At 47.7% G+C, this 13,986-nt stretch overlaps 1 protein-coding gene across 1 annotated transcript in view; it reads left to right on the forward strand.

Moving 5' to 3' along the window:
* The first annotated feature begins 2,967 nt into the window (after positions 1-2,967).
* The window catches only part of LOC134048161 (hydrocephalus-inducing protein homolog), a 74,970-nt gene continuing 63,951 nt past the window's right edge, over positions 2,968-13,986 (forward strand). The window contains exons 1-6 of the mRNA XM_062499760.1: positions 2,968-3,265; positions 4,037-4,158; positions 6,328-6,426; positions 8,459-8,578; positions 10,330-10,464; positions 11,867-12,069. Coding sequence (XP_062355744.1) covers positions 2,968-3,265; positions 4,037-4,158; positions 6,328-6,426; positions 8,459-8,578; positions 10,330-10,464; positions 11,867-12,069 — 977 coding nt within the window. The remainder of the gene's footprint in view (positions 3,266-4,036; positions 4,159-6,327; positions 6,427-8,458; positions 8,579-10,329; positions 10,465-11,866; positions 12,070-13,986) is intronic.

Genomic DNA, 13,986 nt, shown 5'->3' on the forward strand with positions numbered 1-13,986 from the left:
TTGCTTTCAAAAATAAAACACAAGGAACCAAGGATGGTAGAAGTTGTAAGGTGCAAGGATATAGCCACTCACTAACATATTCAAATCATCTGGGTGAATACTCAGTGTATGCTGACAGGTGCTTGTTTAACTTCAAGTTTGGGAGGGAGGAAGCAAATGCAGGATGTGATCCTTATGCAGCTGCTTAAAAATTAAGTTGCTTAAACTGGGAAATTCACCCATGCACCACCATCTCCACTGCTCAAATTAATAAAAAAAGGTTTTATGGCTCTTCTGTGTAGTCCATGATGTCTGATGGATTCCCTGTTTCTTACTTCATGTTTCAAGGAAATTCATCCCTTCCATAGATTTTCTAATGACAAGACCCCGGATATTTTTTAATATCCTTAACTGTAGAAGTTTCCAGAATTTAAGTGTCTGTCAGCACTTGGAAGTTGACGTCAAGTAGCATTCTAGATCTACTTTTAGTAGATCACTAAAACAAAATTTTGTGGAATATCCCTGAGTCTGTCAAGTAACTACAATGCTTTAGAAAAAAACATTGCTTTATGCAGCAGTTATTCAGACAGTACTTCTAGTGACTGTCCAGGAGGTTCTCAGTTTCTTCTGAAGTGCACAGGCAAACCAAGAATAGAAATTATTTTGCAGAAGAAATTGTCCTTTTCTCCCTCCCTTCCTCCCTACCCACTGAAATCATTACCAGTCATTTGGACATGCTTCCCCCTCTGTGCTATTCTAGTGTCCTGGGGCATTGCTGCATGGAAGGGAAGTGATCTGAGACACAGGACTGGAGGGAACTGGAGGGAACAACGTAGAGCCACTTGGATATAGAGAATGGACTTAGATCAGAGCCTTTGCTTCTCCCTCCACTCCAAGGCTGAGCACTACTTCCTTCTCTGCAATAATCTCCCTGTTTTGACTTAAAAGCATGATTCTAGAAGCCTATGGGGAGGCGTGGCAGAAGGGAAGTCTACAGCTTAGAGCAAGAGGTATTTTAATAACCAACCTTCTCTGCTCTGCCTTACAGCCAGCTTGTTTAAAGGATATGTCAGGGTCCAGGTTACACACAAGACTGTAAGTATTGTGTTTTTCTAGTATCTTTTTTCTGTATTTTCCCAAACACAGTCTTACAATTTCATTTCAGGCAGCACATCTGACAACTGGCACATAAGTTTAATGAAGGCCAAGAGAAATGGGGAGAAAGGACATAAAAACCTGTGAACTAATGACCAGCTATTCCATCCTGAGACACCTCATGACCACCTTCTTTTTTTCCTCTGCTTGGCCTGAGCGCAGCTGTAGCTATTTGATATACAAATTTAACTATTTAGATAGCAGAAACAGAATCAAACCTTATCTCTTTTGCTTTGCTTTGACACTCGAGGGCATATGTTTTGATTCTGCATTATTAAACCTGCCTTATTCCCAAACTGAAAAGTCCTACTCAATCACAGTTCATCTACCGTCACTCAAGTAAAATCTCGCTCCTTGTCTCCTCTCCTAGTTCTAACTCATAACTAGGTTTTAAACAACTACTTTGTTAATAAAAATCATTCATTTAGCACCTTAATTATCTCACTGAGTAAAGGGAATAGTTCAAATTCTAACCTCTGCCATCAGTTCACAGCTCAGATTCTTAAGGAAGCATCCTGAAAGAGATGATGCCTATTACTCTTAGCTCGAGTATGTGTTGAATAGAAACTGTGCACTTAAAAGCTACTTACACCACTGAAGTATAAAAAGAACTGTATTTTCTTACAGATACAGGCTTTGAAATTCCAGATAAATTTGTGGTTGGGTATGCTCTTGACTATAATGAATACTTCAGAGATCTAGATGGAAGTACATGCACATTCCTCCACTGCCAGGTGCCAGGTACCTACCTACCACAGGTACCCAGGGAGAATATTTGCTTCTACTCAGAGCTTTTCAACAATTAAAAACCCTTCAATCCCAGCTAGAAACTTCCACTGAAAGAGCAAAACCACTTTTAAAGTGACGAGTTGGTAATGCAATGTAGGTGCATAAGAAATGTTTGTGCTTCACCTTTTTCTAATTCTACTGCACAAGTCTCATGGCTCAGCTATTCTGCAGGACATTCGGAGCACCCAGGCTGTTGAGCAGCATACAGTCTGCAGCCCCATCTGAAAAGAAAATAACTTGTAATGTGACTTTAACTGGATGTTTGTCTGTCTTAGTTCAATCCCATGTTGCTCTTCTGTCACCAGTCTTTAAAGCAGCCACGCAGGAGCTCCGTGTGAAGGTTTTCTGTACACTGAGGGATAACACGGCTGTAAGATCCTTCTTCCCTTGTTCCATTGCAGCTTCCTTAGGCTGCACAGAGTAGTAGACCCGGAAACATCCTAAATTAATAGGCTTGATGGGTTTTCTTCCCCCTCCTTTGTTTTCAAAAGTACTTCTAAAATTCTGGGGAACTTGGAAAGTGTTTCACTTCAAGGTCTTTTTACTAAGACAAACCACTTCTGAAGACACAAACGATCTGTGCTATTGCTCAACAGCATGAAGGAGTATGCAGTTATTTAACAAACCTAAGTTTTTTAAAATATATAAACCTATGTATTACAGATAAACTTGGAAAGACTATTAAAACCGCAAGTTTACTGCAAGTAGGAAACTTGGAACCATTATGGTTCCAGCACGTTTTAACTGCAATGCTGGTAATACAACTGAAAATCAGTCTTGCATTTCATTCGAAGATAGAGGTTGATAAATATTGTACTTTTTGGTTTTTCTTTTAGCACATCTTTATTCTGAAAGACAATGACAAAGAGAAATAAATACAGGATGTGGTAATGCCAGTCTTCTGGAGCACCAATTCCTGGCTGCTGATTAGGTGCTGAACCATGACACCAGGAAATTACTTCTGCTGCTTGTGTGTCCCTAAGAAGAACGGGAAGCTGCACGCTAGTGCCCAGGACCTGCAGCTCGCTGACTGGCACTTGCACGATGCGCCGAACACAAACTGTTGAGACTCTGGGTTTTCCCGTTCTGACGGGCGGCGCGGAGCTGGGTGCGAGGCTCTGGCGGTACCGAGCGCTGCCGCCGTGCCCGTCACGTTCCGGGCCCCGGAGCGGATCGCTCCCGCTCGGCCCGGGGACCGAGGGGCACCAAGGCTGGAACAGGCGGGGACCGAGCGGGGATCGAGGGGGGGAACGAGACGGGACCGAAGGAGGGAGCGAGGCCCGGCCGGCTCCGCCGCCCCCGGGCCGGCCCCGCCCCGCCTGTCGGGTGCCGCGGTTGCCCGGTAACCGCGAACGCGGCCCCTGCGTCTGCGGCGGCTTTGTGGCCTCAGCACCCGCTGAACGCGCTCCTGGCCCGCTGGTCGCAGCCTGAGCGTGTGCGGGCGGCCACACTGCGCCAGTGGCCAAGTGAATTGTTCTCAGAGCTTTGGTCTCTGAGGGCGAGAACTGAACTCGCAGAGCTTTGCTCGGGCCCTGCGAGCCGATGCTGAATTAGGTTTGAAGGTAAAGGTTGACTAAAGTTGCACTTTTTGGTTTTGTCACATCTGTGCTCTGAAAGAGAATGCCGAAGGGAAATACAGGATGTGATAATGCCAGTCTTCGGGTGCAGCAGTTCAGTGGCATGTACTGAACAGGGGCTGAGTGGATGAACAACATATGGTCTACTGATTGGGCTTTTTTTCACTGAAGACATGCAACTTTTCCGAAGTATACTAGTCCATACATTGGTTTCCCTATAGTGACTACTTACACTGCCTAAAGGTGAACGAGTTCTGTTCAAGTTTCAGTGAGTTGTTACCATCTGGTTACTAAAATTATTAGGGAGACACTCCTGAATTAAGGAGTAAATGAGACCATATGCCAAAGTAAAGAATCTGCATTTCATGGAAATGGGAGGAAGAGAGAGAGAAAAACAAGTAGAAAAAGGGAGGGAGGGTGAAAGGCGTTTGGGAAGGGGGGGGACAAAGAGTGTCAGAGACGATTAAGTAGAAAATATCACCATACCTCCCTGGGGTGGGGCAAGTTTGACTCTTTGTCTCTTGGTACTTTCGAAGAATATAAAATCTTTAGCACCAGTGCATCCTTCGAGTCTGCCATGAACTGGGCTCTGGATTTTCAGATCTGTTGTGTTACTTTGCATCCCATGCAGTCATCTGGTGAAAGGCCTCAGGCGTGGGTCTGGGGGCACTTTGGTGGGCTATGACACCCCCTCAGCTGCCCCCGTGGGAACGTCCTCTGGATGTGGTCTCGTGGGAGTGGGGAGTTTTAGAGCCAAGCCAGTTTGTGTGAGGGAGGATGGGTGTCCACTGCCTATTGCCAGAGGTTACACCACACCCAAAATTTCCTCCTTCTCCCTCTCTTGACGGGAGGTTTGTGTGCAAACCTGGCCTCAGCAGAGGAGCCTGTGGCTATGACTTCCCCACCCTGAACCCAGACAGAGCTGATTTTCTGGACAGCTGCTGCGTTTGGCTTTGTTGTGGATACATTTTTCTCCCTCAGCCTTGTTTACTTCTCCCCAGACATGAGATAATAGGACAATAGTGTTGCCTGTACCTTGTCTCAAGTTCCTTTAGGCAGCTTAGCTCACAGTCCAAAGTTCCAGCCAGGAGGCATTTTCAGCGAGGGGTGAGCTTCAGTGGTCACAGCTTCTTCATACAGTTTTGTCACAATGGGCAAAAAGTCCTTTAAAACAATATTTAAGCCATTTGGCATAACATTCCAGTCTCTCACAAGTCCTGTGAGGAGCAGCTGAGAGAGCAGGGGTTGTTTAGCCTAAAGAAGAGGAGGTCCACTCTACCTATTTTAAAGTAGCATTTTAGCTACAGCTTTGTCTCTTTTAACTATTATTAATTTTCAGATTTTTAGCTCTGCTTTTCAGTATGATCCATCTTTGCATTGCAGAACATAGCCATATATTTAAAGTCCAACTAGAGGCCTAACAATACTAGCTACTTACCTCAGACAAGCACTTAGCTACTTTCAAATAATATAAAATTTTTAGCACCAGTATCCTTTGAGTCTGCCATGAATTGGGTTCTGGGTTTTCAGAGTTCCATTGTTGCTCCTTCCAGTTTTGTTGAGGCATTGTCGTTCATCTGCGACATCCTGCCTCCACAATGGCTTCTGCATCCCCGAAAAAGACATCGACACCTCGTCTTTTGTCCAGGGAAAGACTGAAGTCTATTACTGTAAGTACCCACTGGGGCTGTGTTGAGGCTGGAAACCCCCCTCGTGTCCCTCCTCTCCCTGCCCTGCCTGTTGTGCAGCAGCACTGTGAAGCTGCAGAACCCCTCCCCACCTCTCTGTGCCGTGTTCCTGTGGCTGGGGGCTGTCCTGGTGCAGTAGGGAACATCGTGTGTTTCTTCAGGGACAGCCCAGTGTCTTGCCTGGCTGTGCCACCGCAGCCAAGTTAAGCCAGGTTCAGCCAATGTAAAGCTGAAGCCCTGAGCATGTGCTTCTTTCCCTTTCCATTTCCCACGGTGATTCCTTCTGTCAGGCTGGACACTCACCTGTGCTGCTCTGACCAACCTGCTCCTGGGCATGTGAGGATGGGGGGGGGAAGCTCAAACTCTGCCCAAAGCCTTGAGAGACACGGCTGGTCCCAGCTGGGGGAGCTTCCACACCAGCTGCTCTGTCTCATCTCCTGTGTGGGGCACAGATCCAGCCCTGCAGACAGCAGAGGAGGAGTCAGGGCCACAGAGGTCCCCTGGCTGGCTGGAGCTCACTTGACTGAAGATGCCCCAGTGCTGAGGTTCTGTCAAGGAGATCCCTTTGGCTTCTTCTGTGGAGGCATCTGTGAGCCCAGACAGAGAACACAAATGCTAATTAACAGAGAGGACTAAAACTTGGACACACTCCTGTGCACCTCACTCTTGGTACAACTTGGCTTTCTGTGTCTCTTGGACGCACCCGGCGGTGTTCTCTCCATGCTGTGAGTTTTGACTGTTGTGCAGGGATGGAGTTAGGGGAGTTCTGAGAGCTCCTCCCCACTCTCTGAAAAGGTCACTGCCTCAGGCCAATGACACAAAAGAGGAAACAGATGCCCAAAGAGCAGAAATCCCCAAACATGTCACATCTAATCACGGAGAAGCTAATGGCACAGAGCCATGTGTTTGGAGCATGTGCATTATGAATTTACTGGTGCTAAGTATTTCAGCAGGTAACTTCCAGGGCTTCCAGAACTGTCCTAGATGATGGGGTCACAAATTATTCACCGGTGCCACTTGTTCAAGGAAAGCCTTTCTGAACAAGTGCATCTCTGAGTATCTGAGGTTCTAGCTGGTTTTTTGTTTGTTTGTTTGTTTGTTTGCTTTTTGGGGTTTTTTTTGCGTTTTTTGCCTTTCAGCTGCTTCCTTCTCAGTTCCCGAAGGAGGAGTTTCTCAATGTGAAGAAGGTGGCCAGCACTGGGGCGAGTTTTCTGCCCAGAATTGGCCCATTTCAACACGTGAGTGAGACTCGTCAAAAGGTAGCCTTTTCCTGCTCTTTTCTGTTTGATGTGAAGTTTGAAGAGGGCGTGTGCTTGTGACAGGCTTGTCTCCAGCAAAATACCTCAGTGACCAGGTCCTGTTGACATTGCCAACTGCTGGTCGTGCTGGACTTGGAGTCCTGATCTGCACCAAGCCAACACAAATAACCTCTGCTGAAGCTGCTGGTGTTTACTGAATGTAGCTGCCATTGCTAAAGCAACAGGGGGAAGGCAGGGGGCACAAAGACACAAAATTGCCATCTGCCATTCTCCTGCTGAAATAGCCACCTCTTGCTTAGGTGTGGTCACCATCAAATGCTTGGGGTCATAGGATTCCCTCCAGAGTGGCAGTGTTGGCCTTTGAAGGCCAAGGACCTGCAGTAATTCCTTCAGATTTAACAAAATTTAATGTGTTAATGTTTTGGGTTGGAACAATGTGTTGGGACCCGGATGGGGTGTTTGATTTTGCAGGCTGCCAGATGTACAGGGGACTCCCCCTGGGCAGAGGCAATGGATGTGCTTTATCTGGATCAGTGCCTACATAGAGAGGTGTGTTTAAAGCTGCCTTTCTTGCAGGACTGGCTCAGTATAAAGCACTGTCCAAACAGGTAGGTGGCCGAGGTGGGCTGTTGAGCAGGAAATTGGCAGCAAGAGACATGTAATACATGGGTTAAGGATTGCCCTGGAGAGGGGCCTTAGGGACACCTCAGAGAGGGGCACAACTAAGGGACAAGTGTGCTGCAGCCATTCCCTTCAGCAGATTGTGTCTGCTGTGAAGGCACACAGGAGACCTGCTTGTGTCTCTGCACTGACAGCAGTGCAGCTGGAGAAGGCAGACAAAGCAGGGGAGAGTTTTCTCAAAGCAATGTCTGCTCCAGAAGCATTTGCTGCTGTTGTGTCATTCCAGACGTGCCTCTGCAATGATATCAAATAAGAGAGCAATAATAGATTACAAGAAAGCACCCATTTAAAGCTTATGGAAAAAGGAGATACCAACTCTACTCTTACCCAGGTTGCTGAGAAAAGAACTGAACCTTATCATCATTCAGCATTCACCTCATTTGTCATTTTCCCAACTTCTGCATTACTTTAGTTTTGCCTTTACCTCTGTTAGAAATGCACTGATGTTTAAATACAAGGGGACAAAATCATTGATGCAAAAGAAAACTGTTTATTAGTAACGATTCAGATGAGCCAGGTGTGTCACCTTCTCCCCCGAGACAAGCACACCCTCAAGTAAAATGGCAATCTTTCTATACCCTTTATACCTGTCCAGGGCACTCCCTGTCCTCTTTGCCAGTGGATGGGTACTGGGGAACTCACGTACTCTCCAGACCGCCAACTTTTCTGTGCCCTCCCCTCTCATCCTACTTCCTTTTGGTCAGGTCTTCAAGCCCATCTCTCTCCCAGCTCACAGCAATAACCAACCAACCAACCAGAACAATCCAAACCACAAACAACACACAGAACCAACAACTTTCATTCTTTCACTTAATAACCTTTTGGCTTCAGCAAAATATCACCTCATCTCTCACACCTCCTCTGGTACTGTTCTCTTCTTACTGATGTCTAAGTTCTAGATCAAAAAAGATATTTGCAGCTGTGTGGGCCTCGGTTTCTCAGAGTAAAGGACATCCCAAAATTGTTTCCCAAGGAGTCTGATGTAAATTTGCGGGTTTTACTGACTCCATGAGTGCTCAGTCAGTGCCCCAGACCTGTGTGATCACATGGGCACAGAGCTGTGCGTAAGGTAAGTGCTGCCTGGCATTCTGGAGAGGAAACCTGGAGAAATACATGCCAAAAGAGCAGCTTGGCTTGAACCTGCTCTGTGTGGCCCAGCAGCTCTTGATCAGCTCAGAGCAGAGGTGGGTGAGCTACTGTTTCCCCAATGTGTCCTGGGCACATGTGCTCACCCAGAGTGTGTACTTCAGTGGGGATCAGTGTAAAATTCTCCTTCATGAACCTTCCTCCCAGCAGCTGAACCTCTCCCTGCTCTCTCTTGCCTCTCCAGTTGTTGCCAGTTCCCCCGATAGAGAGCTTGCTCCAAGTTTCCCCACCAGAGATGGTATTTCAGAAATTCATCGCTCATGAGGTCTCGGAAATGGTACTGTCTCTCACAAACAAGGACAAGGTAAGTGCTGGCACGTGGAGCTTCAAGACTGTGCTGAATGAGGAGAGTGGTGTAATTCCCACAGTGTACAGCAAAGCGAGTTATCTGCTGCAGCACATGCAGAAGAAAATGTCGCAGGTGGAAATCTTTGTGTGCTGGGAATTCTCCACTGACTTTGGCCATGCATTGATGGTATCCACTTCAAAGGAGTTTCCTTCTCTTGAAAGCTCTGGATTAATAGGAATGCTGGGGGCTGTACAGCTCTTACCTGCTCTCATGCTTTGTCTTGAGTGTATGCCACATCCTGTGTCTCCTTGGCTAATCTGGGTTCCTGGGAGGACTCTCTGCCTCTCTCAGCCTGTTTAGCTCCCTTTGTGCAGCTCACAGTCAAAGCCCAGAGGCTGAGTCTTCTCCAATTTATGCTGGAATCACTTCTTATTAATGGCATTGGCACTGCAGGATATGTGTTCTGAAACAGCCCTCGAATCAGACTGATGTAGCAGAAGCAGCGGGAGGCCTTTAGGTGCCACTTCAGGCTCCTGCTAAGCTTCATCCAGCTCCACTCAGGTTTTCCAAAAGTGACATGGTGCTCTGCTTTCCCTTTGGAGAAACCACAGCACATCCAAAGCCACATGCTCTTAGAGGTTTACACATCTGCCTGAAGAAGTTGAGATTGTTTTGCAGTTTCCCAAGAGAGCTGAGAGGGGAAAAACGTGAAAATGTCAGCAGTTTTGTTCTACTGTAAAGAGGAAAACTGAGACCATTTGAATTTCAGTCAGGGAAACATTTTCTCAAATGAAGCTTGTGCCAAGAGTGGGCTGGTGGGAAGAGACAGGAGGGTCTCAAAATCAGCTGGTTTTGACTTTTTGAGAGCATGTTACAGGTGCTCAGGGTTGATTATCTAAGTGCTGCAAAATGCACGTTTGCTGTGTCTGTGGTTCCCAGAGGGCAGGACCTGTCAGGAATGCCCAGGAGCCCAGCTTGCCTGCACAGGCAGCAGGAACCCCTGGAGAGCCAAGACTGGCTTTTAATACTGGAACCAGAGTGTGAGTCAGTGCCGGTCATGTTTCTCCAGGAAGAAAATGCCTTTGTAGCCCATAGTCGATGGGCACAGCCTGGCTGTGTTTCTGTCACCTTTAACAAGCTGATTGCTCTCATCATTTTGTGATTCTTCCTTGCTGCTTTACTGCCCATTTAAATGCTCTTTGCCAGCTCCTTGTTTTAGGGATAGTCTTGCTGTATTCCTTCTTTTGCTTTTCAGTTTGCTTCCATTCCCAGTAAGGCCACAGTGTTTGGTCTCCTCTCTTGCTGCTCTGCCTGCATGACCGTATCCCCAGAACTGCCTTACCCAAACCTGATCTGCTAGAAGGGAATTTCTTCCTTCCCTCAGGACAATGTGCTGTTTTGCTTTCCGGTAGCACATCCCCCCTCTGGAACACAACAGCATGGCTGTGTGCAGGCAGAAGCCAGCAGGTGTTTTGGCCTTGTTGAAGATGCAGATGACTTGGTTCAGGGGCTCTGTCCCCATCCTTCTGGTGCTGACCTGCTCAGCCCTTCCTTCCCACCAGACATTGCCCTACTGCCCCTGGCCAAAATGCTGCACCCAGACAGAAGGGGTTCAAGTTCACCCTTGTGAATTATGTGCCTGTACCTCCACAGCTGCAAGTGCTTTGGAAAAGGGGTCAGGGAAGGATGTCACCAGGGCATGGACAGGTCTCCTCTCGTCCTGCTTCCACAAGTTGCAAAATCATTCTTTCATTCCTTTCCTGCAGTCTCCTCGGCTGGTGAAGGTCTACATGGAGAGATCACCTTATTTTGAGCTCGTGTGCCCCAGTGATGTACGCCACATCATCCTACCAGGCACTTCTTCCCATGTGCGCATCCGCTTCACCCCCGACGAGACCGAGGTGAGACTGGAGGAGCCAAAACACAGAATTATCTCCAATGCCACTGTTTTTTCTGCACTCTGGGTACGGCCCACTCCATGCTGTGAGCTTGGCTCCAGGCTGGGGACAGGCAGCCTGCAGCCAGTCACACCTTGGCATGTGCTGTCAGGCACTGCAGCCAGGCCTGACGGGCTCTGCCTGCCCTCCTTGCACATTGCTGAGCATTCCCGAGGGAAGATGCACAGGGAGCAGTCTGAAAATAACAGAGGGGTGTTGATGGATATTCAGCCATCTCTAGGTACACTGGAAAGGGTTTAATTAGATGGAAAACAGTAGCGGAACAAAGAGCTTTCCTCCTTCCTGGCTGGCAACAGCTTCCCTGCCTCACCCTGGGCTGCAGCAAAGATGGTGCTTTTTCACACCCTCTGTTCTCCAGCCTTGCAGCTGTGCTGTCCCAGAGCACAAATGACCATGACACAGCTGCAAGGCCAGGGCAGAGCACGTGCTATGCCTGTGAGCCCAGCCTGGCACAGGCACACTGAGCTCTAGGGGCCCTTAGTCAGCAGCAGGTTGCTGAGCTGCAGGGGACTTGGACACCTGCCTGAAAGAGCTCGTGTAGCACAGGTACAACCTGCGGGCAGACCTGTGACCCCAGAGCCTGTGGCGGTGACACTGCTGTGGCTCTGTCTTCATGCCTGTCACTGTGGTTGCTCTGTTAACTGGAACCCATTCCATGCCAAGCATGCTTTTGTGTGGAGGTTTGAATACCAGTGCTGAGGCCCTGGCAAGTCTGATCTCAGCGCTGTGATCTGGAGGCTTGTTCATGCAGAAGGGTTTAGGACATGGCATGGAAGGGAGGAAGCCTTGCAAGAAAACAAAGACAGGCTCTTTCCAACAGCATCCTGCTACCTCTTAGCACTGTTCTTCCCGTCTTGGTTGGAGAGGCAAAGTTAGAGTGGAGTTCTGAGCCAAGTGATGTTTCTACACCAGGCCAGAGGTGCAGGAGCTCTTTGGGTACAACTATTTTCTCATCTTCCTTTTGCTTCTTAGTGTCAGTATAACACTTTGTCCTACACTCAAATAGCGGGGATAGAAACCTAAACAGGAATGTCCTGTGTTCCCTAGCTCCATGTTTCTTAGAAGGAACTTAGGAATTAACCTCATGAAAATTTAGAGTAAAAATTGTGATGGCCTAGAGCAGTTCTCTGTATGATCCAAGTGACACACGATTTTAGTGCCACTGAGACAGGTTTTGTAAAGTGCACTGGTGCCTTTAAAATGTCACAATTTAGTACAACTTAAGCATTCATTTTGGGGCGGAAGAGGCAAGTTGATGCCCTCGAAGGGTTATAGGAAATGGCTTTTCTTCTGCCATGGGGATGGCACTAAATGCCCTGTGCTGAGACAGTTTCTTTTCCTGCAGAATTACTCCCATGAGCTCGTCTGCCTCACTGCAAGGGACAGGATAGTTGTGCCTATTCAGGCCATTGCTGCCCAAGCTATCCTCCTGGACTTCCCTGACCAGCTGGACTTCTCACGGTGCCCAGTCAAGTACAGCAGCCAGAAGACTCTGCTGGTTCGCAATGTTGGTAACGTGGAAGCTCATTACCAGCTGAGCACCCAGAGGTGAGGCAGCTCACGTGTCCTTGTGAAAAAACACCTGTGGGTGATAACAGAGCTGGTAAAGAGCAACAAAAGAACCAGAGCATGGGAGCTGCTGCCCTGCAGGCCTGGCTGGAAATGGGCAGGATGTGTGGGGTTTGCTGGTGCTTCTCATGTTTTAAGCAGGATGCAGCCTTTGAGTTTTCTCTGTTCCAGATTTCCTGGAGGCTGCTAGAACCCTCCTGGGCACAAGCAGCTTCTGAAATGGTTACTCAGCACTGTCAGCCAAACAGACCCGTTCTCTGGGAGGCCAGAGGCATGTGGCTTTCCTGTGGTCCCTGCATCAAATGCCCAACATGAGCTGTGTTACAGGGAGCTGGTGCTGTTCCTGTCACTAAAAGCTGATCTGATTTCCCTTGTCAGCTGAGGGCATCAGTCACCTCTTCTGTTCTATGACAAGCCTTTGCAAGCCAGTTAAAATTTTCAAACAGATGATTTCAACCTCTGAATAAGGTCTTGCCCCCATTCTTTGAGATTTATTTTTAAATACTCTAAAGTTCCTGTATTTCTGCTGCTTTTTCATTTTGGCTTGTGTAAAATGTTTGCCAAAAGATCATGAATTCTTCCTTGGAAACCTTCATAAAGGGCAAGCTCCTCTAATGCCTATCAACATACCACATGCCCATAGGTACATGCACAGGTGTGTAGGAAATACGAGATATTTAGTGAATATGTGAAAAGCAATTGGGTTGATTTAGAAGACAGAAGTATAGAATAACTTTTGCTGGATGGGACCTCTGGAAATCATGTGAGCAGACACACTGCTCAAAGCAAGAGCGGTGTCTGGGGATTGCAAGGTTCCATTGGGAGATCTGGACCTGTCTTCAGATGCCATACAAGAAAACAAACATACAAATGGACCTAGTTAAAAAGCAGAAGAAAACAACCCATTAAAAACTCCCTCCCTACCTTCTCTTTTCTGCCTGTTGGGTGCAGTGGTGTTTCATTGAAAGGGTAGATCTAACAGGATGAGAACTATCTTAAGGAACAGCTCACAATTAACAGATAAAAGGCCAAAATTTAGCCTGCCAGCCCCATCTCTTGGTAGTGGTTTCTTTTGGTTCTAGCAGTGTCAGTGATGTCTCCTTCACAGCTCTTCTATCTGTGGCCTCAGGGAACAGCTTTGTGATGTTGACTGAAATTCCGAGGAATTAACTGCAGAGCTTGTGTCCTTGGGTCTTGGGGAGCCAGGTCTGTGTGAGAGATGACTGCTACTGCACTAACAGGGGAGTCTGCTGGGTACAGCCTGGGGTGGGATGTAGGAGATGCAGGGGCTGATTTGCGCTCAGTTTTTAGTCCTGACAATTGAGTCCTGAACTTGGCTGTATCCTCTTCTCTTGATCATTTGAAAATAAGAAGATCCCCTCTTTCTCAGGTGACTTCTGAAGTCACACCCAGGATTGTTATTCCCATCCTGTCAGCTGAGGGCAGGAGTATGTAACATGGGGCAAGAGTGGGAATGGGATGGAATGGAATGGAATGGAATGGAATGGAATGGAATGGAATGGAATGGAATGGAATGGAGTGCTGAAGTGTGGCCAGAGATTCCCTTAACTGGGAGCTTCTCTCTTCCGGCAAAATTTTTGGCAAAAGAATATGTCCTGTGCCCTGCCCACACCAAGCTCCAGCAGAGACCTGCAGCAGTCCTGGCATCACTCCCGGGGCACATGCAGGAGCATGTACAGTAATCCAGCTCTGGGGCTGGTGGGGTCTTGTCATCCCTCCCCTCTCTCCAAACTCTCTCGTCCAGCACATGAACAGTGCTGGCCCAAGGCTTCTCCCTCAGCCAGCAGTGATGTTCTCACTGGTGGTAATGGGAACAGCCTTAATGAGCACAACCTGAAGCAAGTTCATCTGCTGTCATTGCCCACATGAATAAAG

Source organism: Cinclus cinclus, chromosome 11, assembly GCF_963662255.1.
Source record: "Cinclus cinclus chromosome 11, bCinCin1.1, whole genome shotgun sequence".
In the NCBI taxonomy this organism is placed as follows: domain Eukaryota; kingdom Metazoa; phylum Chordata; class Aves; order Passeriformes; family Cinclidae; genus Cinclus; species Cinclus cinclus.